Source organism: Dama dama, chromosome 22, assembly GCF_033118175.1.
Source record: "Dama dama isolate Ldn47 chromosome 22, ASM3311817v1, whole genome shotgun sequence".
In the NCBI taxonomy this organism is placed as follows: Eukaryota; Metazoa; Chordata; class Mammalia; order Artiodactyla; family Cervidae; genus Dama; species Dama dama.
This window is the reverse complement of record NC_083702.1, coordinates 21,931,485-21,955,045: the sequence shown is the minus strand read 5'-3', so window position 1 is coordinate 21,955,045 and position 23,561 is coordinate 21,931,485. Positions and strand designations below refer to the sequence as shown.

Sequence of the window (23,561 nt, the reverse complement as noted above, 5' to 3'; positions counted from 1 at the left end):
AAAGAATCCACCTGCAGTGCAGGAGACCCCAGTTCAATTCCTGGGTCAGGAAGATCCACTGGAGAAGGGATAGGCTACCCACTCCAGTATTCTTGGGTTTCCCTTGTGGCTCAGCTGGTAAAGAATCCACCTGCAATGCGAGAGACCTGGGTGTGATCCTTGGGTTGGGTAAATCCCCTGGAGAAGGGAAAAGCTACCCACTCCAGTATCCTGGCCTGGAGAATTCCACGCAGTGTATAGTCCACGGGGTTGCAAAGAGTCGGACACGACTGAGCGACTTTCACTTCACTTCACACACACATGGCTCTTTTAGCACTTGCTGAACTAAAATTATGTCAACAAAGTAAAGACAAAGAAGTGACTAGCTAAATTATTTAGATGAAGATTTTTATACTTAAATCCTGACCATGGACCTTCCTAAAAACAATCCTGGAAGCAGAGTTACAATGTAGGTAATCAACAAAACTTCCAATGATATGAATCCAAAATACTTTATACTTTTGTTGGTTAAAGATAGACCAGAGAGAATGACAGGACATGTTTAAACTGAGCACTGCCATCATTAGTTAGCTCTTTGTAACCTTGCAAAGTGCGGGTAAAGAACTATTCTGACTATGGTGGTAAAGGGAGCTGCCAGCTTGCTTTGGTTAATATCAAGTTCATTAGTTGCCTTATAAAGGAAATATGCTCTTGCTTCCTTGATTCACAGTGGATTTAATTTCCCCATAGTCCCAGGAATAAATTCCTTAGAAAAGAAATTTCTCTTTGCGGGAAAAACTAGTTCCCTTTAAGTGTATACAGCAGACACCATTGCCCAATCTCTCTGTGGTCTTGGTCACAAAGAAGCTCACTTCAGAGTAGACCCGAGCCCAACCACGGGAACAGACCTGACCACGGAAAACTATCTTTGCTGCTCTGACACCTCCAAAAGTCCCAGGGAAGATGCTCTTGAATTCACTGAATGACATTAACTATTCTTCTGAATTCACAAGTGTAAGGGTTCTCTTGTGGTTTAAGATAAGTGTGTGACTGCCGATTCTTTCTTCAAATGAACTGCTGGGAAAGATTAAGGGCAGGAGGGCAAGGGGGAAAATAGAGGATGAGATGGTTGGATGGCATCACTGACTCAATGGACACGAATTTGAGCAAACTCCAGGAGACAGGGAAGGACAGGGAAGCCTGGCAAGCTACAGTCCATGGGGTCACAAAGAGCTGGACACAACTTAGCGACTGAACCGCCACCACCACCAAGGTTCCAGAAAAACAAACTCTTCTGGTGGCTACTCAGCCTGCAGATTGCAGTTGTTAGTTTCAGAGATGAGTCTTTAATAGAGATGAATCCCACCTTCCACTTCTTGGTGATTCTAAGTTTCCAGCCACATCTTCACAGCTTTGATGGTGGCAGGGATGATATACTAGATTACATTAACCAGCTTTTTTGACTGCCCGTGTATCCTTCTAGGGGTTTTCGGTACAGTTGGATGATTAGAACTAGTGGGAATCCAAGAACCTAAAAAGTAAGGACCTGCAGGTCAAGTCAGCCGGGTTTGGAAGCCTGGCTTCCCAACTCCAGGTCATACTCTCGTTCCAAGGCAATATAATTCTTTGCTAAGTAAGAAAGCCTGTTTAAACCTCAAGCAAGTTTAGTTGGAATTCGAGAGAACACCATGCATTCTATAAAGAATATTCGCTTTCTCAGAGGAACCCAAGTGGCTAAATAGGATGTGTCAGTGGTTATTTGAACTGAAACTGCATGTTCAGAATTCTGCAAGGAAGGGGAGCAAGCACCCCTAATTTCCTGATTTCTTCCCCTCTATCTGCTGTGAGGATCCACTTTCTCATGGGAACCTTAAGCTCTGAGTAAGGAGCTGTCACTGGCTCCATATTGATCTGTTACCACGGAGATCACTGTGGTAACATACAAACCTGCCACCAGTCCAGACACACAAGTGTCTCATTCTGACTCCCAGAAGGATTACTCTATCCTCCTCTCTAGTCCCACCAGTTTAAAGTTTGTCTCTGCTAGGATTTAGCTCTAAAGTTTTTTGAAGACTGACTTTTAAATGTCATTAGAAGTCTAAATAGTCAGAGACAAGAAAAGAGGGAAGGAAAGGATGTCTCAAGATTTTAACACAACAAAGTTCACACATAGCAACTGCTCCCCAGGTTGTAGTGATTGACTCAGTTATTACACTACTTCACAAAGAACCAGAGTAAAACGTGGAGGGTGGTAACGCTTATTGATCATCGGCAACATATTGTTGACACACCAGTTCATTACTGTGAGCTGTGGACTGTTAAAGCACTACTGGGAGTTAATCTCTACATTTCAGAAACTGGAATTCTTTCCTAGATGGGGCAGGTCAATGGCAATCAGTCTCTAATGTGAAGACAAACAGACTTGACACTGGTCATCAGTTCAAGCCTGCCAGAATTGCTCTGGGTCCCACGCAAGTGCCCTGGCTCAACCAGGAAGGTGGAACCAAGCCGTTATTTATTTTTTATTCAGAGAAGTCAAAAAGGTTTTCTTTCAGTAGTGGTGAAAAAGGCTACATTTGTGCGAGACCTCCATCTTTCTAGAAGAAAGTCTATTTTAATTTCCCCTAAATCTTAAGGTTTCTGGCGGGCAGGCTGTGGACTATCTGGTTGACAGTAGCTAGATGTGATCTCCCTGTTAGGATCCTCTAACAGGGGTCCCGGAAGGGAGGGAGGCTGGGACTGCCAGGCTCATGTTCAGGAGCTCAGGCTTCAAGCTGGGCCTGGACCACATAAGAACACAAAGTTCCCTGGTTTCCTTTATGATGAGCGGAGGCGACTCCAGCTGGGTGAGGAGAGCAAAGGAGGCGGAGCTTCTGTCGCTCTGCAAACCCAGAGTTGAACCTAGGCTACTGCCTCAGCCCTTGGGGCCTTGATGGTCAGTGAAATGGTTAAGCAAGTGGTTGCTAAAGTGTTAGTCCCTCACTTGTGTCTGACTCTTTGTGATTTCATAGACTGTTGCCTGCCAGGCTCCTCTGTCCATGGAATTCTCCAGGCAAGAATACAGGAGTGGGTGGCCATTCCCTTCTCCAGGGGATCTTCCTGATCCAGGGATCGAACCTGGGTCTCCCGAATTGCAAGCAGATTCTTTACCATCAGAGCCACCAGTTAGACACTATCAATTGCCAACATCCAAGGCCTGGCAGTCCACTTAGGGATCTCAAGATCCAGAGAATTTAGTTCTTCCTCCCCACAGCCACTCACTGACATTCTGCTGATCTGAAACGCAAGAAGCATTAAACAGAAGCTATGTGGCATTGTTGTTTAACCACTCAGTTTTGTCTGACTTTTTTGCGACCCCATGGACTGTAGCCTGCTAGGCTCCTCTGTCCATGGGATTCTCCAGACAAGGATACTGGAGTGGGTAGCCATTTCCTTCTCCAAGGGATCTTCCCAACCCCGGGATCTAACCCATGTCTCCTGCATTGGCAGGCAGATTCTTTTTACCACTGAGCTACCAGGGAAGCCCCAAATAACAGCTATAACTCAAACTCATTAATTAGCAACTTCCTTTTTAAAAAAAAAAAAACTTTGAACAGAAAGGATGTTGAATTTCATCCACCTGTCAGTCATCTTGCTCCCCATTCCACCTCTTCAGCTCCTGCAGCTCCTCCATTAATATGTTCTTCCTCCTAATGGATTCTCCCCTTGCAATGCTGCCAGGTAAGAAAAGCATCCAAGGAATCATCCCATCCATGGGACAAGGATGCAGAAGAGTGCACACCGGCTCTTATTCTAAACCAGCCCTGACTCCCTGCTCCTCGCATCCAAACAGAATAAATAATCATCCATCTCTTCCATTTCCCTCCTACTTCTTCCACCAGAAGAACACAGGAGCCCATTAAAGTGTAGATTGGGTCAGAGGATTGCAACAGTGTTCTTGCTTAGAAAATCCCATGGGCAGAGGAGTCCGGCGGGCTACAGTCCATGGGATTGCAAAGAGTCGGACACGACTTGAGTATGCACGATTGAGTGTGCACGCGTTTCAACAGTACTTTCTTTTTTCTCTACCTTAAGACCAAATGGGGAATAATGAAGCAATGAAGAAAAGGATTTAAAGAAAAAGAAAAAACAAAAACAAAAAACAAACAAACAGACACCATGGCAGCTAGAAGGCCAATGAAACATCAACATGAGTGATTACATTTCTCTGCAGAAGTGATACCAGGTCTACCCTTAATATGAACTCAAAATGACATACACGTGGTATTTTGCTACATTTGCCAAAGAACAGCTTAGTACTGTCTTTTTATTATTAGATACTGTCAAAATCATATGTTTCTCTCAGATTTTCTCCACGTGTTTTAAATAGACGTGACTTTTTAAAAATATTGTGGCCTTTATTGAAAAATTGTTTTGAAAGTCTATATTCTTGGGGGAAGAAAAGTGAGATTAACAATGAGAATGAGGAGGAGAAAGTCCAAAGTTATTTTCACAACAGTCAAATAAGTGAAAATAGTAATAATAAAATGGGCTTAAACAATAGAGCGCACATTAAAGCTTACTTGTAGAGGAAAGTTAATAAAATCAAACAGGATCAAGACAAAAAAAAAATGTTCTTTCTGTAGAGATTTAAAACACATCTTTGGATTGAAGTTTTTTAGGTATTTATTTGTCTCATAATTACCATTTACTGGCACAGTAGGAGCTCAGTAATTACTGGTTTTGTTGAATCATTATCCAAGTCTTTGCTCCCTTAGACCAAGTTCCTACCTTGCTCATCTTTGTATTCCTAGCACTGAGCATAGTGTTTGTTCAAATTGATGTTTCTTGAACAGAGCCAGATTTTAATTTTCTTCCGAACAAGCCCAGAGAGCCACAAACAATATATCCAAGGAATTTCACAAGAAAAAGGATGCAGTCTGTCACTGGGCAGTGTTCTTAACCACCTGAAACATGGCCAGCAGATTTCTGATCTATTTTTCAAGGTGTGACTGGAACTGGCCAATGAGGTTCTAGACCAGTTTGGCCCTGTGATGAACTCAAACAGGTTCTCTTCCAGAGGCGAGGGGCAGGGCTCTGTTTGCTTGGTTCACGCCCAGGTATATGATTTTCCACCACTGGAAAGCTGCAGGCTTTTCTGCCCTTTCAGGAGCAGGTTGACTATGAGGTTCATTTTGTTTTGTTTCAGGTACCTGATACAGTTTTGACTCCACTTCTGGGCACTGAGGTCAATTTCATAACAACGGACAACACAGATGGGAGGCATGGAAGAACACAGGTTCAAGGGCACACAGACCTGCATTCAAATCCTGACTCTACCACCAACCAGTTCTGTATCTTGGAGCCAGTTACCAGTTTCCGAATCTATAAAGTGAACATATTATCACCCACCTCTCCAGCTTGTTGGCAGAATAACAGGAATGAGATGACTTATTAAAGCTCCAGAAACACACAGTACACATCCAGTAAACATCAGCTCTTTTGACTCAAGGCTCAACTTGTCACCATTTTACAACTGTCATCTTCTACATGGTACTAGTTTTTCTAGCACTTTGGTTTTGTCAAATCAAAAATGGGTGCTGACCTCAATGCTCACTCCAGCACTGTTTACAAAAGCCAAGACATGGAAGTAACCCAAGTGTCCACTGACAGAGGAAAGGATAAAAAAATGTGGTACATATATGCGATGGAATATTAGTCACGAAAAAGAATAAAATAATGCCATTTGTAGTAACACGCATGGAACCTAGAGATTGTCATAATGAGTAAAGTTAAGTCAGATAGAGAAGGAGAAATTTCCTACTACACCCCTTATATGCAGAATCTAAAAAGAAATCATACAAATGAACTTAGAGGACAAACCTATGATTGCCAGAGGGGAAGGACGTAGAGAAAGGAAGGTTAGAGGGTTTGGAACGGACATGTACATACCACTGTATTTAAAATGGATAGCCAGCAAGGACCTACTGTATAGCACAGGGAACTCTGCTCAATGTTATGTGGCAGCCTGGATGGGAGGGGAGTTTAGGGGAGAATGGATACCTGTATGTGTGTGGCTGAGTTCTTTTGCTGTCCACCCATACTCCCAACAGAAAATAAAAAGTTAAAAAAAAAAAAAATGGGTACTGAAAAGACTGTTTTGAGGCAAGATCAGTAATAGTCCTTCACTCATACAAACGTAAGATGAGAGGAAGAATAACGTGGCAGCCCTGAAATGAATACACGACAGCACATAATAAAAACCTAATTGGCAGGACTGGTCAGCATCACACCCTCTATCCTGGAAGCCTCTTTGGACAAGGATATCCACAATGGGAACGGCTTAAACAAACAACCATTTGGAAACAAGCCGAATATCCCCCAGAGCAGCTGGGAGAAGGTAAACCAAAATCCTGGGACAAGTTCTCTTAAGGAAACAGCCACCTTCAACCCACAACCCTAGTCATTTTCAAGTCAGTATTCACTCAGAAACACTGCCCCCCCACCCACACAAACACAAACGAATCGCTATTGCTGACATATCTGGCAAGCCCCAGGTTTTTTTGTTTTTGTTTACATCAGATACACTAATTATCTAGCTTCTTGAGCAAGTTTCTTCATCACTTATACAGGGGGTATTTCTTCCTTCCTCTTCAGAATAAATCCTATCAGCAAAAGGCAGGGGCCTCTTAAAATTGATCAAACAATGTCAGAGCTGAACAGAACTTATTAAAGTCATAGAGTTTGAGTTCCCCTAAGTTTAGAGATGAGCAACGGAGGCTCGTAAAGGTTAAACAGCTCACCCTGAGCCACCGAGCGCTGGGTGGCAGCCAGGATTGAACCCTGGCCTCCTGATCCCAAGTTCAAGATTCTTTCTGCTACATCACACGACTGCTCTAAACTTTACACTTTGTGGATTCCTCCCCACAGAGGCCAAGCATGCTGCACACACAGAAAACCTCTAATAAACATTTGCCAAACTGACCTACAAATTCTACAGTTCTGCTGTTTCAACCCAATATTGTATTTCAATCCCCAAAGATCCCAACAGCAACTGAAGAATAAGTGCTATTAATATTTGGCCAATGCTTCAGAGAAATGTATGAAGTGTTTTTGAAATCATTCCTCATTTCTTCACAACAGGCTTCCTTGGTGGCTCAGATGGTAAAGAATCTGCCTGCAATGTGGGAGACTGGGCTTTGATCCCCAGGTCGGGAAGATACCCTGGAGAAGGGCATGGCAACCCACTCCAGTATTCCTGTCTGGAGAATTCCATGGACAGAGGAGCCTGGTGGGCTACAGTCCAGTCCATGGGGTCACAAAGAGTTGGACACAACTGAGCGACTAACTCAATTTCTTCACAACAAGGTGAAACAGGTGTTGCTGTACCCACTTCAGAGATAAGGAAACTGAGGCCGGGAAGTTAAATGGACTCATCCCAACTGCTAGTTGTCTCTTGTCAGAGCTGGTACTTGAACTTTGACATCTGATTCCAAAATCTGTACCTTTTCTACTTCATGAGCTTTAAGCCTAATTAATGATGACTTCAGATAATACTGCCATTGTTCCTTTTCCTAGTCTGTTCCACCAAAGAAGAAACTTAATTCATAAGGCATATTCAAGTCAATTAAAAAAAATGCTGGCTGACTACACAAAATTATACATAAACATATATATATATATATACATAAAATTATAAGTTCAGGTTATAAGAACATCATCTGCCCAACACAGACCCTAATTTTCTTCAACAAACCAGACTTGAGACCCAGCTCCAAGGACCAGAAGAGCACTTACATTTACTGCCTACAAGATTGTAAAGGCCAGCCTGAGGAAATGGTTGTATTTTTTTTTTTTTTTTTAACCCCATGGCTGAAGACACTTTCAATTATCGCTTTGTGTCAAAGCGGGAAGGAAAGGGGTCATTTCTTGGCAGCCTGGGGCTCTCACAGAACGTATAAGGCCTCCGTGTTGGTCAGGATTGGGTGAAGCCACAAAGAAAGGCGGCTAGCGACGCTCCCAGCCTCCCGACTGGCTGCTCAGAGCCTGTTAAAGATAGAGACTAATGGCGGGGGTGGGAGGAAGGGAGATGCCGAGGGCTGTGAGGGAAGGTGTGGGGGGACGGATATAATCCGGCATACAGAAACCTGTCAGGATGGGATTTATTTTTGTTCTGTGAGGGAGTATAATAGGGCTTTGCCTGCGCTCTCAATAGCTGTTTTGAAGTGAACCCGGCTGGTATGTCTTTAATTTGTCATTTCATTATGAAACTGTTTCCCTTCCAAGAAGCCTTCAAGTCAGGAAGCTCTGTCTGCCCACACAGGAAATTCCTTTGCTTCAACTTCCCCAAAAAGGAAATTTCCCTCAGAAGTGAGCCCAGCATATGCCTTTGAGCAGAGCTGCTTCAAGAAATTTTGGCAGCTGAGTCCTGAAAACACCCCTGGCTGGCTGGCGGCGGCTGGGCTGCTGGAATAAACAGCGTGGCTCTCCCCCCGGGGTGGGGACCCCATTGAAACGAGCCCTGGCACCCCCCCTTCCGCCTTCTTCTGAGCCCTGGTAACCCCACCACCCCGTGTCACCCTCAGAGCTTTAATTCTCCAAGAGGGAATCGTGGCTGTGACTTTCATCAAGAAATAGGCATCTCTCATTATTTTTCACCGTAAGCGTTACAGAATTAGTTAAACTCTGCACATGCACAATTTTGATTTAAATTAATGGAAGGGGATAATCTGAAAAGGGAACGGAGTTTGCACTGTTTGCACAGGATTATTTAAAGTAGAATTTGATGTAACCATGTATTTAATCCGCTTCGTCCAAAAAGCGCAAACTCCAAAAAAAAAAAAAAAAGAAAACCATCTATGAAGATGTACCTACATCACACAACAGACTTCAACACAAAGCACCCATTCTTGTCCTCAAGCCCACACACATTTGAGACTTCTGGTAGAAAGATGGCAGTATTTCAAACCAAGAGGGTGCACAAAAATAAAACAGCCAATTACAGTTCCTAAAGCACGTATATTGCCAAATGACCTTTTATCAAGGGTGGTAGGTGTTTTTTTTTTTTTCTACGCAAACTTTCCCGGTGAGGACTTAAAGTAAAACATGGAAGGGAGAAAAGATCCCAAACCACAGCCTTATAAAAATTAATCTCTCAGACATACTGTGAATGACTCAGTGGGTAAGCACCCAGAGCAGCTGGGCTGAAGTGAAGAATAATATATAATATTTTATGAAGCTTCTTAGTACAGAGGCATTAGCAGAAAACTGACAGACTCACAGTTAAGTTTTTAATTTTCCATTTCAAATTATTTCATTAAAAAAAAAAAAGCTGTGAAAAGGGAAACGACACAGAGACCTAAAGAGCAAAACGAGGGAGTGATAATGAACTTCAAACTGTATCACAAGAGACAGGACAAAGAGAGACAGAGACAGATGAGGAACTAAGGCAATCCTGGATTTTCACTCTGTACTTAAGACTGAACTTGAATGGCAGTCATAGGATCTGATCTGGTTACGCTATTCATGTGCCAGGAACTGGTAAGGGATATTATTTACCAGGAAACAGAGAGATATTTAAGGGACTAGCAAGACTCCTATAGCCCACTGAAATCTGAATATATTAACCCTGAGGTTTGAGGTTGTGGTGGATGTTTTCTGAGGAGTGAATTTACGATTCTAGTTTAGTGAGTTATTCTGTTTTTCTAAAATTTATGAGGTTTTAACCGCAGTTGGATCACAGAGGGGGATCCAACACTATTTTTCAAGTTCTTTAAGAGAATGGTCTAGGGATTCAGTCTTTGGCTCAGACTGAGAGGAGAGATGTAAAGAGAAGGGTCTGACCCGCTCAGCCACCTACCGGCTCTGTAACTTCGGCCAAGTTCCGTAACCTCTTTAAACCTGACCTTTCATCAGTAAAGTGAGGGCAATAAAACTCAGTTCATAGGTCTGTTGTGAGGATTAAATAATATAATACATGTGAGAAGTGCCTACCGTAAGCACTCAATAAATGAAGTTACTGCTCCATATGGAACGCGCTGAAGACTTTCTCCCAAAGCCACATGCCCACTCCTCATAGAAGCCACCCAGCTCGGCCAGTTGCTTCAATTTCCACACAAGCCAAGGTGTTCCTGGCCCCTTCAACTTGAGCCTTGGATTAACAGCTCCCTTATACGTAGGCAATCAATGATTTAGTCATCCCTGAGTAGAGACACTTTGGTAAGAATGGTTGAAAGGCTTAAGGATTTAGACTTACACCTCCAAGTTTACTACCCCTCTCAAGAAAATGCAGATGACTTACACCTTCTCATGCTGACAGTGAGCTAGAGAGGTCCAATACTGTTCAGCTAATAAAGATCCAGGCAATGTCTTGAGACCAACAGCTAGACATAAGAAGCATCAGATGATTCATCTTGGTCTCACAGATCCAGGTTCACAATGTTTTGTCTAAATCTAGGGGTCTGGATTTTCCATCTAATCTTATTTAGTCTCCTCCATGGGGAAAGCCAGCCCCCAGTGAAATCATGGGGTTTATATCCAGCTCAGATCCCTCCCTTAACCTTCTGTGCTGACCACGGATCTGACCACGGATTGTCTAATTTAAAAGATTCAAGAGATTCATTAAACTAATTTTCATTAAGACATCAAGGATATCAGGTATTAACTACCTCGATCCGATGTATCATCTGCTATCACAATTATTCACTTTCAAAAGTGGAGCTAGGTTGGGACTTCCCTGGTGGTCCAGTGGTTAGGAATCCACCTTGCGATACGGGGGACTTGGATTTGATCCCTGGCAGGGAACTAAGATCCCACATGTCGGGGAACAACTAAGCCCATGGTCCACAGCTAGAGAGTCCATGCGCCGCAACAAAAGATCTCACATGACACAACTGAGACCCAATGCAGCCAAATAAATGAAAAAAAAAGTGGAGCTAGGTGGAAAAAATGCTTGATCCAAAGGAATATATCTTAGAAGAATTTCAGGTACCACAGGAGTTCATCTTGGGAGATATTCAAGTTTGAGGCACTCTTATCCCACTGCAGCTGGTGATCACACTTTCTAAAGCATAACATGGGCCCTGTTCACGGACAATGATAAGCCCTCAGTTCTGGAGTCAGAGTAGTGCTGTCTGGACAATACAAATGCAGAAGGCAGCCTCTTTCTGAATCTCAATACTCCTTCAGCAAACAAAGGAGCAGTAGATGAGAGGTGGCTACCCAGCTGAATGTACAATGCCAACACAACAATGCCCAGTTGTACTTCTTCAACTTCATTCCCTGGATCACGTTGAGTGGTAGGAGTCATCATAGAAGCTCCAAGAAGCAGATGTCTGGAGTATTAGCTTTGAGACAGTTCCCAACCAAACTCCCCCATCCCTTAGTGTGTTAAGTCACTTCAGTCCTGTCCGACTCTTTGTAACTCAATGGACTGTAGCCTGTCAGGCTCCTCTGCCTATGAGATTCTCCAGGCAAGAACACTGGAGTGGGTTGCCATGCCCGTTTCCAGGGGATCTTCCCAACCCAGGGATTGAACCTGTGTCTCTTATGTCTCCTGCCTTGGCGGGCAAGTACTTTACCACCAGCGCCACCTGGGAAGCCCCCCACCCACCCCTATATGCACTCAAACACACATGCACACTCATTTGGATTTATCTGAAGTGAAATTCTTCTTTGCCGAGGAATCAAGAGATAAAAAAATTCTTCTTTTATAAAGTCCAAACACATTTCACACCTGTTCAGATTTCTGTGGGTCTCTGAAGTTCCTCTTAGCACCATCAGAGAACATGAGGAAAGATTAACCCATTACTCTCAAAGTGGGGTGTTTCTCTCCCTCTCAGGGAATTTCTAGTTTCGTGTTCCTAAAAGTAAACCCCAAATATCTGGGTGAATCGTTGAATCACAGCCAGACTGTAAGATCAGCAAGTGGCCCATACCACATGGGGCAGAACTGCAAACAGGGGAACACAAGCTTGCTGTCTGTCCGGGTGGGGATTTCGCGAGCCAACCTCACGGCCACTTCACAGGAGAAGTGAAAAGAGTAAGTGTGAGAGTTCAGAGCTGTGAGAACAGCACTGTGTAAGGAATCAGACTGAGAAAAGAAAGAGAAGCGATTTCTCCCCCTTCCCCTTGGTTGTCATCTACCAGGAAAATACGCCCAAGACAGATGAACCCTCCAGCTTGTCATCAGAATAACAGGTTTGCGAACCTGCCTGGCCACACAGTTGCTTCCTCAAGTCAGGCTCGTGAGGAGAAAGAGTCATTTCATGTCCCCAAGAGGGTTGGCACCAGATCATCGGCTCATATTTGTTTCCCTGCAAAGAGCTCTCAATGTTGGTGACTCGAGAGCTACTTAGGGAAGCAAAATAAAACCCCTCGTCAGCTTTGTTCACGAATCAGCACCGCTGATTCTTTCCTCCCTCATCCTACACCCCCTTTTCACAGCCTGTGGCAATGAGCAGAGGACTCGAGTAACTGGTACAGGGGCTCCATTTAGAAATAGTTTCTTAGGTGTGAGCTTTCATGCTCAGGGGATGGTCTAAGTGTCACGCATTCTCTCTGCTGGGCTGTGCGAATAGAAATATACATTAAAGCTCAGCATGAAAGCTTTCACTGGAGAAGCTGAAAGCCTCCATTCCCTGGTCAACTGCCCCCCCCCCCCACCAACTATTAATGTGGAATTAATTGTGCATGTGCTGTGGGACCCGCAGAAGGAGGGGAGTGTGGCCAATCTGGAAAGCCTGAAACCCAGTGGACGCCACCGAGAGATGGAGCACCTCACCGAGAGAGGGAGTGATCATTTGTGCAGGTTACAGGAAAGGCAGATGTGCCCCTAGCTGCTGAGGGGATTCCCACAAATCATGCAATTGGGGTCAAGGAGGTAGTTACCAGAAGTCACACCTGTGTGTAATGCACTGGGCCAAGAGCCAGGCTCACAGCCGATTCTCAGGCCAGAACGTGGGGGGGGGGGGGGGGGGGGGCTTGGAGGACGGGGGAGTGGGCCCGTAGTTCTACTCTGAGGTCCTGTGAACCGGGGGAAGATGCGAGTGGCTAAGGCACCCTTCAGGACACCTGCAAAGCCCACGAGCTGGCTCGGGTTCCCAACCCACAAAAGCATCAACTGATCTCAGCACGGGCAGCGTGGGGAAGCACCCTTCGGCGTCGGGGAGTTGAATTTCCAAATTTCTTTGCAGGAGAACATCCTCACAAACCATCACAGCCAAAGCCGAAGACAATTTCCTGCGTCATTAAAATACCACCATCTGCACTAAAATGTGATGTTGAGCACATGAAATCAAGTGAATAATCATGAGCATTTTATAGATAATGCTCCACTGCTGATATGCCTTGTATTTCTCTTCTGGAATTAAAGAACAACAACAAAAAGTGGCTGAGCTGGGAAGAACCCAGGGACATTACATACTCAGGGTGAGGAAATGATGACCCTGGGAGGAAGAGTGAAGTGTTAGAGATGACCCCATCTACTACTCACCACACTTGGCCAACAATGGGAGGGCTGACCCGTCAAGGGCGTCCTTTGCTCTGTGATTCTGCAATAGAGCTTCCTGGAATGCAGGTCATGAGGGTAACAACCAAGGCATCAACAGGTCAGACAACTTTTCTGAAGAAGCGTGTGAGATTAACAAAAAGCATTAGGAAGTGAAATGTTTTCATTCGTGAGCCCGTCAACTTTTCTATTGTTGAATAATAATCTGCGAGGCAGATTATCACTTTTAAAAAGATGGAAAACTGTGGACAACAGAAACCTCTTTTCACTTCATTTTGTTTTTAACACTCCAGCCTTTATCAACACCTGAAAATAAGTTACAGATACCAGTCTACAAAGAGGCTTGAATTTGAAAGTTTATCTTCTTCTAAGTTCAAAAGATAATTTAGTATCTGTCTCTGATTTTATCCCTTTGGCATTTCTTGTTGGCAATTTATATAAGTTTTGCCTAAATTAGAAAAAAAAAAATCAACCTGTAAGTCTGGATTTTCTCTTTCTAACCAACAGCTAGAGGGAAACAATTTTCAACAGTTCCTAGTACTTTTATGAAGCAACATGGAGAAGTGAATACAAGCCTGGGTTTTGGAATTAAATCTGGATTCAAATTGTGGCTCCTCTGGTTTCTCTGTGTGAACTCTAGCCAGTGATGCACCACTCAGACACAAACCAGACAAAACATCTACCATGCAGTACTAGTGATTATTCAGAGTAATATAGATAAAGTTCCTGGCATTGAGAAAGTGTTCAGTAAGCAGTAGTGACAACGATTTCTTATTCCACACTCTATTGCAACAGATTCCCTAAGGTGGTATCTCATACACAGTCGACCTCAGAACGGCTCCTAGGAAAAGCAAAGCATCTATAAACTGTAAGGTGGGGGGTGATAACAAAAAAAGAAACTGATTTGCAAAGGTAAGCCGCTCTTGGGAAACAAATGGATAAACCCTAATCCTGTTACTTCTAAAGTGGAGCTACAGGGACTTCCCTGGTGGTCCAGTGGTTAAGAATCCACCTTCCAATGCAGGTTTGATCTCTGGTCAGGGAACTAAGATGCCACAGGCCAAGGGGCCACTGAAAAGCCCAAATGCCAGAACTACTGAGCCCACGTGCTCCAGAGAGAGCACACAACTAGAGAAGCCCCATGACACGATGAAGATCCTGAGTGCCACAACCAAGACCTGACACAGCCAAATAAGTAAATAAACAAATGAAATAAAATAAAGTAGAGCTACGTAAATACTCGATAGCCCTCTAATATTTTTTAAGAGCATGCTATTTGCCAACACTTACCTATGTATCTTTTTTTAAAAAAAGTGACTGTTGTCTATCCCCTTGCAAACCTTCCCCTTCTTGTTTGAAGTGAACCACTTTACTGAAAGCTCCCACCCAGCTCAGAGAATCTAGCCCCCACAGAAACTGATCAAACGATATGTTCTCTGCACAGTTCTGCATGGGTGAGGATTTTCCTCACAGGCATCCTATCTGTACCCACCAAATACCCAGAGCTCTTCGTCCAGGATCCACACATGCGGTCTGCATTTCTAGTGCCCCATTTGAGGCTATCTCTATGCATGACCTTGAAAGGACTGAAGCTGAGGCTCCAATACTGTGGCCAGCTGATGCAAAGAGCTGGCTCATTGGAAAAGACTCTGATGCTGGGAAAGACTGAAGGCAAAAGGAGAAGGGAGCGGCAGAGGATGAGATGGTTGGATGGCATCACCAACTCAATGGACATGAACTTGAGCAAACGCCAAGATATAGTGAAGGACAGGGAAGTCTGATGTGCTGCAGTCCGTAGGGTTGCAAACAGTCAGACACAACTTAGTGACTGAACAACAACTATTCATGATCTAGAGGAAACAAGGACTAATTTCAGAAGAATGGGGTTTAGTCCAGTTACCCAAGATGGGAGCAGTAAATATTGGGGTGTGGTGACTAATTATTCTTGGAAATTTACAGTTAGCATGTGGTCAGAGACAAGGATTGTTTAAATCTCTCAAATCCTACCCTACCTTCCTTCAGAAGAGACCAGAAAAATCAGCCCCCTGCCCCTCAAAAAACACACATGGATGCTTCAGGCTACCAAACCAGAATCCTCTGATGGTAACGAGTGAAATCAGCAACACTCAACGGTCCTTGGTAACACTGACCTCTGGAAATACAGAAAGATAAACCACACAAAGTCAGGTCAGAAACCCCAAGCGGGAGCTTACCTAGTAGCTCAGTAGTAAAGAATCTGCCTGCCAATGCAGGAGACACAGATTTGATCCCTGGTGCGAGAAGATACTGAAGCCTGTGCCCCTAAGAGTCCATGCTCTGCAACAAGAGAAGCTACTGCGATGAGAAGCCCGTGCACCACAACAAAGACCCAGCACAGCCAAACACAAAGAAAGAAAGAAACTCCAAGAGTCTGAGCTACTGTGAACTCAGGCATGAAGCAAATGGGGAAAAAAAGAAACCTGTTACTTGATAATGGAAACTTGCTCACATTTGTACAGACTCGGCCCAATCAATACACTTTGTGATAACATAGAGGAGGTAGGGAGGAACCTAGACCGAGCACATCTGAGCCAACGGGACGGTGAATCTTTATCAAACTAGCCAGCAAGTGTTAGGTAGACAGACATGAGGATGATGGACAGGGAGCCCTCAATCTGTAGAACCCAAAAAAACACCAAGAGAAAAGATCACAGTGGTACCGATAGTGGGAAAGACCCAAGGGGAGATGGGAGAAGGGACACAGAAGAAATGGAAATAACATTTCTTATTTCCTGTTGTTCAAGTCTATTCACAGAACAGACTGGTTCCCATCGGCTTTGCTTTTTAGACGGCTCGCTCACTTAATCTGTCATAAACGTTCAACACTGGGTGTAGAATGGAGCCAGGTATCTCTGTATCTCTCTCATGGTAAATAACCCACAGCACCAGGTAAGGACAACCCATAGTCAGAGGCTTCTGATGTCTACTTCAAAATTTCAAGGAAAGTGAGAGCCTTTCCCCCATTCCTTGCAGGACCAGAGCCACTGTCTTGGAGCGTTTGCCAGAGGAACTGCCTTAAATGTACATGAAGCACACGGCATGAAATGTGAAGCGAAAGAAAAGGTCAATAGACCTCTGGTTATATATTTTTTTTCTTTTTTTAAAAAAAAAGACATCTATAAATAGCTGCATTTATTGAAGTTGCTTCCTTATCAGGAAGCATGGAGCTAGGAATTAATGTCTGCCTGCATCGGAAATTCTTGCAGACAGCAAACCCAAAAAGGAAATTTCCCTTCCAAAAGCATCCTGGCTGTTCTGTTGTGGCCTGTTTTTTCTCTTCGAGCTCTTTGAAGTAGCTACCCAGGACCCCATGAGGCTGGAAAAGCAGAAAGCCTCCAAGTATCTGAAACTAGAAAGTGAAGGCCCCCAAAGAAGGCTTGCGGGAAACACAACAGAAAATGCTGGTGGCTGGCCATCGTTGTTAGAAGTCATGACTGCTTTGTCGAGATACTGAGAAGGAAATCCTTCTCCGTGTCCTTGCCTCAACTCTGCCAGTGACGTCACAGCACACCACAGGCATCTGGGGAGCCCTGACATTTGGCTGAGGACAGGGAGGATCTGCTGGGTCTGGGGAAGAGGGGAGGGAAGGTTGAAGAAAAAGATGACAGATCCAGGCAAGGAAAGAAAGCAGTTTCAGACAGAAGTACAGTTGCGGTGTGGGAATGGTCAAGGCCCTGGGGTGGAGGGCCCCAGGGCCGGACCAAGCTCCCAGGAATCACCGAGTTAGAAAATAGATCTCATTTCCATTGTGACTTTGGGAAATAGCCTCAGAACATGCAGGCAGAACTCCAGGCCCTTTCTTTAATGAAACAAGCAAATACATCCATGCTCCTCTCCACCCTTGAAAGTGAGGACGGCCCTGCTAAACAGGCGATTCACTAGCTGTGAAAACTGAAATAGAGCTCTCAGTGAGTTTGTGGTCATTGTTCGCCAGGCACTGTGCTAGGTGCTATACGCAAACTACCTCTGAAACATATAGGAAACACTCATCAACTCTATTTCAATAAAAAAACATTTTTTTAAACTCTTGAAAAATAAAAGTTGCTAAGACTAAGACAGCAGATCTTAAAAGTTCTCATCACAAGAGAAACTACATGTGGTAACAGATCTTAACTAGATTTATTATGGGCTTTGCTGGTGGCTCAGTGGTAAAGAGTGTCTGCAATGCAGGAGACCTAGATTCGATCCCTGGGTCAGGAAGATCCCCTGGAGGAGGGCATGGCAACCCACTCCAGTATTCTTGCCTGGAGAATCCCATGGACAGAGGAGCCTGATGAGTTACAGTCCATGGGGTCACAAAGAGTCGGACATGACTGAGCAATTAGCACTTTCCCTTTTCAGATTATTATGATCATTTCACAATATATACATATATGGAATTACTGTACATCTGAAATTAATATATTTCAAAAAATTTTCTGGATTTTGATAATCATACTGTGATTATGTAAGAGAATACCCTTGTTCTTAGAAAAATACACAGAAGTATTTAGGAATAAAGACTTAAAAAGAAACCCTCATCAGTAGGTGTGTTATGCAATTTGAGTCTTGGAGAGGGGAACTCATCTAACAGAGGCAGCCCTGGGAGGCCAGTCTCCTATGTCTGTCACAACCCAAGTCTTTTCTATTACTGTGCTTTTTCACTCGGAAACTCAGAAAGAGCAGTGAGCCCCGATCCCAGGAGGTAACTCCTGATGAAATGCCAAGGAAGCTGTGGACTTGGGTGAGTCCTCTGTGGCCAGCACTGTTCTTCTAGTGGCAAGAGAGATACTGGTCTTTAACCTCAGCTCACAGGACAGTAAAGAGGGAGGAGCAGGAGAAACGGGTGAGCAAAACCAAAATGATTATCCATCAAGACAGGCGCTTGTTCCTGCCAGAAGCCAGCCTGCTGGAGGGTCAGCACAAATGAAGGGGTGAGTGCATTCCTAGAGCCCTCGCTGCCCCAAGTCCCCGCACCCACAGCCGCCCAGACACCAACAGTCAGCATCGCCTCTGCTTTCAAGTCTGTGACACTCTGCCATCATGTTTTCTCCCAAAAAGGTTAAGTGGTGACTTTGGGAACACAGAAATCACATCAGATTCTTCACCTGCCGTATTCAGCGAAACTATCTGAGCCCCGGTAATCTCATCAATAAAATAGGATTAGTAACACTTAGGATGGCTGCATGATTAAATGAGACCATATATACAAACACGTTTTGTTACTTACAATAATGTAAAATGCTAACTATGATTATACGTAATTCCCATTTTTTGCCTCTTCTTTGGGACAGGGAAGAGCTTGAAAGTATATAAAATTGTTGGCTGCTCCGCTCAGGAGCCGAGAGGACACAGCGTCTCCTTTCACTGCCTGGCTCTACCCGGGCACTGCATGTCACATGACGCTCTCACACTCCAACACTCTGCTGAGTGTGCAAAATCGCCAAAGAGGGTGAGCAACCAGGGAACGTTTCCATAGGAAGGCATTAAATTAAATTATTAAACACACGCAAGTAGGAGCCGTAATGTAAGATTTCTGAAAGATTCACAAGCAAAGGGAGGAGACAGCTAAGGGTCTATTTCTGGTGTTCTGACGCTAGAAAACTCTGAGCAGCTATTACGGCTATTTATTAACCTGCAACATCATACACCGTAACCCGATTCAATGTGATGAATGAGCCCTGGGTTCTGATTTTTAAATATCAACCACAGGAATTTTACAAGAGCAAATTGGCACCACGGAAGGCAGAGACTCCAGGCAGATGGCATCACCTCAGCCTGTGATTAGAGGTGATCATGTCGACTAAATGCACGATGATTATGTGAAAAGGAATTTAATAAAGAAAAGGCATTTAGTGATTTCAATTCTGCCCCGCAGATCTGAAATATATGCTTTGTGACCACTTGGGTGGCCCTGGACATCGTGATTTGAGGCTGAGTATGTCACAGGGCTGGCATCAGCCCATAAGATATCTCTGCTGTCCTCCTCATCACCCACCACCCATGAATTTAGAAAAAAAAGTGATCCCTGGGCAGACAAACTAGAAAGAATCTTCACACCATGAAGGTCCAATGAGGCCCTTCACTGCTCAGAGAATCAAAACTGGCCTGTTCCAGCCACTTTCAGGGGCACCACAGTCCTATGAATTTTTTTCAAGGTATCATGGAAGGTTTGGGGACTTCCCAGGTGGTGCTAATGGTAAAGAATCTGCCTGCAGTCAGATGTTAGAGACTCGGGTTCACTCCCTGGGTTGGAAAGATCCCCTGGAGAAGGAAATGGCAACCCATTCCAGTATTCTTGCGTGGAGAATTCCAGGGACAGAGGAGCCTGGCAGGTTACAGTCCATGGGGCTGCAAAGAGTTGGACATGACTGAAGGGACTTAGCACACACACATGAAAGGATTACGTCCCCTTTAAAGAACAGAACTTTTCATTTTCACCTACCTGCTGTAATTGTCACACTTCAGCTCCTCTAGCCTCAAGCTTAAAAAAAAAAATTTTTTTTTAATACCCTAGACGGAAGGAAGGGGAAAAAAATACCTTTCTGTCTTTTCAATAAACATACTTGTGTTTGCTTCCTGGTGCAGCAGGGAAGTTCCAAGAAGCTGCTGGAGGACTCCTGCAAGGGAGTGGGGGCGGGGGTCAGGAGGCCGGACCAGGATGGCAGGCAAGCCCTTCTCCTCTGGGCTCCCCTCCTCTCCTGGGACCAGACTGCCCTGCCTGCCCCTATCAAGTTCTCTAGAATCACCACTTAACAGGTTGCCCTATTTATCACTGTCTGTGTTTTCTTGTTTTCTTTTTTAATCACAGGTAAGTAAGAGGAAAAGGCATTACTTTCTACTTCTTAACAGCTTCCTAATTTGTCACACTGTGTCTTCCATGTGGCCCTGTGTTTGGAGAACAAAATGGTGAGAAACCCATCATACAAGAACCTTAAATATTACGATCCTTGCCTTCCCCTTTAACCAGGAAAGGCTAGATATTGATTTCAGAAAGGAAGAAAAGGACGGGTTAAGAGAGAGAGGGTTTATCTGGAGATCAATGAGGATAAAGGGAGAAAGGAAGCCACTGGAGGCATACCAGGCTGGTGAGTGTCTCTTTAAAACAAGCAGCTAAAAACGCTTTCGAACTAGCAATACCATAAATGTCCTGCTGCTGTCTTGGCTCTCGGATTCTTCCCCGTACTTTCCATGAGCATTCCACTGGGAATTGTCTGGAATCCCAGATTCGAACAGCAATAACCAAATTCCCTTGTCAGAAGATTTATTTTCTTTTCGGCTTGGAAACCCAGCTGGGAGGCATCCTCAAGTGTACAGCTCAGCCGCAACCAACCTAGAGGCTCCAGGAGACGTTTCTCAAACAGCACAACGGGCAGCTGAGTTTTGGAACCCGCGACAGAGGCGGGCAGCTCAGCCTCCCGTGGAAAGTCCCAGCTGAGGACAGATGGCAAAAGCCTGGGAACTGGAGGATTCGTTCCAGATGTGGGAACCGGTGGTGTTACGAAAGGGCCAATGCAGATGCCAAGGAGGGCCCTAACGTCAGGCTGCCCAGAGAGTAGCACTCAGGCAAAACTATCACCATGAAACCTAAATCCATCACCTAACAACTGACTATGTTTTAAAGCCAGCAGTGCTCTGCTACAGTTCTATATCGGATAATTCTCTATGTGGGTATCCATCCAACCATCCATCTACTCATCCATCCATTACCCAAGGGAGAAATGCAAACTATTCAACAACTGATCCACCAGTTAGAACAGATTCTAGCCAGAAACCAGCCTTCTGGCCACATCAGTGAATACTGGCCAAGTGTCAACCCTGAACTCATCCATCCATCCAAAACGTACATATTAAATATATTTACATCGTGGCAGGATAGATAAGAGCCCAGATGGCGCAGTGGTAAAGAATCTGCCTGCTGATGCGAAAAACTTGGGAGACATGGGTTCAATTCCTGGGTCGGGAGAATCCCCTGGAGAAGGAAATGGCAACCCACTCCAGGATTCTTGCCTGGAGAACCCCATGGACAGAATCCCACGAACAGAGGAGCCTGGCCAGCTATGGCCCATGGTTTCTCAAAGAGCTGGACATGCCTGAGCACACACACAGACACACAGGCTCTGGAGTCAGACAGAACTGAGTTTGAACCCTGACTCTATCTCCCACTGACTGGGTGACCTTGGCAGTTTACTTACATTCTCTTAAACGCTAAATTCCTGATGTGTGACATGGATATTGAAAGAATATCTACAAGTATTGCTGTGAGAATAAATAAAATAATTTCCATCAAGGACTTCACACAGTACCTGCTACAAAGTCATCCCAATAAATAAATACTAGCTATGATGCTTATGTGCTAGGCACCTGGCAGGGTCTGGCCAGTGGTGAGCAGCACAGCTGTGACTCAATGAGGAAACTGTCTACTCAGGAAAAAAAGTTAAAATGTCTGTATGGAAGAAACAGTTCCAAGTAGGGAAAATGATGTCTTAGGTGAGGTCATAATATTTTCAAGGTAAGAGGGCTGTTAAATATTCTCCTGTCCAATCACCACCTTGCATGGTAGGAAAACTGAGTGTTATGATGACTGCCTCACAGTCAAACAGCTCACCTAACAGTAGAACTAGTTAAAGATTAAGATCTGAGCGCCAGTTCGTTGTGTTTGTTAGTGCATTTTATCATAATAACTTTTTATGGAGAGGCAGCGCTAGGGTAAAAGAGCCTCCATATGTGAAAGTCATCCAGCAGCAAACCAAGAGTTAGGGCTTTCTTGGGATGGGGGGAGGTCAGGGGAGTGAATGTGTCATCGTACAGAATTCAAAAGCCGTGAAAGAAACCTCAGCCTATTTGGAACAGGAGTTCATCATTTCCTTTTCTCTCTTTATGGAGACTCCAAGCTCCACAGGGGCAAGGAGTTGGGTCTACTCTATTCATTTCAAAGTGTCTGGCATAGTGCAGGTAATCAGTAACTGCTTGTGGAATGAATAAATGAATGAGATTAGTAGCAGGCATGCTTGGTCTGCATGGCCTGAGTCTGTTCCATCCTGAAGTGAATGTCCTAGTCATAGAACAGCTTCTGGAGAAAAAAAGGCTCACACCTGGCTGTGGTCTCTCTCCCAGTCTGTCTGCTCACAACACTCACTGGTACCACAATGCTCCAGTTTACTGCAGATGACCGTGCCCACAGTCATGACCCTGACACCCTCACAGTTCTAATCTCTTTAAAGTTCATTGTGGAGAAGATGGTAGACTGAGGCTGGAAGGTGCTGACCACAGTATACCAGCTTTGTAAACACTGATAGATGTGGCAGGCCAGCTGAAGGAGGTGAAGGATGCCTTCAGCCCCCAACACCCCTTGAAGTTTACAGCTACCATCCTCACTGTGAAAGAGAAGGAATATGCCAGTAACACCCCCCAGTACCTCCCAGCATCACAGTCATTTGATCTGCTGAATAGGCACAGACAGAGGAAACAGACGCCTGCATCTTCTCCTCTCGCTCCCCACTCTTAGCAGGCAGCCTTGGGCTTTCTCAGGAGGGATAAGCCACGAAGAGCAGAATAACCCAGGGAACACGACTGTGGCAGAAAGAGATGGCAGGTACAACCAGACCACCACTCAAGTCATGAGAAATCAACTAGGGAAGGGCCAACGTGACTCCCTCCCCCTGCCGTGTCCTCCATAACCTGAACCTGCGACCCAAGGGTAATAGTCAAGCCAGAGAATCTGGCATTTTCTTGGACATCGCAGCCAGGTTGGAAATCAGGTGATCCATTCTCCCCGGCTACACCCAGCACCCTGGATCATCGGGGCTGAGTGGCAGCTCAGAAGAGAGACAAAAAGGGAAGGGACAGGTGTCAGGTGCTTCGGAGCCTGGCCCCAGCAGCCCAAGTGTGGGGCCCCTGATGCTCTGCCCAGCTGCAGCTGAGGATTCAGGCAGGGGAAGTGGAAGAGGAAGGGGCAGAGGAAACTCAGAAGAGAAAGGTAGAACTATTACAAAATAATGGGAGTTGTCAGGTGACTCAGCGGTAAAGAATCTGCCTGCCAATGCAAAAGATGCGGGTTCCATCCCTGGGTCTGGAA

At 44.8% G+C, this 23,561-nt stretch overlaps 1 protein-coding gene across 5 annotated transcripts in view; it reads right to left on the bottom strand.

Annotated features, from left to right (window-relative positions):
• Nucleotides 1-23,561, bottom strand: part of ETV6 (ETS variant transcription factor 6) — a 276,141-nt gene that overhangs the window by 135,491 nt on the left and 117,089 nt on the right. For 2 of the 5 annotated variants that reach the window (XM_061125021.1, XM_061125022.1), the window contains exon 3: nucleotides 20,050-20,103. The exons of 1 other annotated variant lie outside the window; for it this stretch is intronic. In XM_061125021.1, coding sequence (XP_060981004.1) covers nucleotides 20,050-20,103 — 54 coding nt within the window. Of the gene's footprint in view, nucleotides 1-20,024; nucleotides 20,104-23,561 lie in introns of all 5 variants that reach the window. 2 more of the 5 variants (XM_061125024.1, XM_061125025.1) reach the window with 1 other exon arrangement.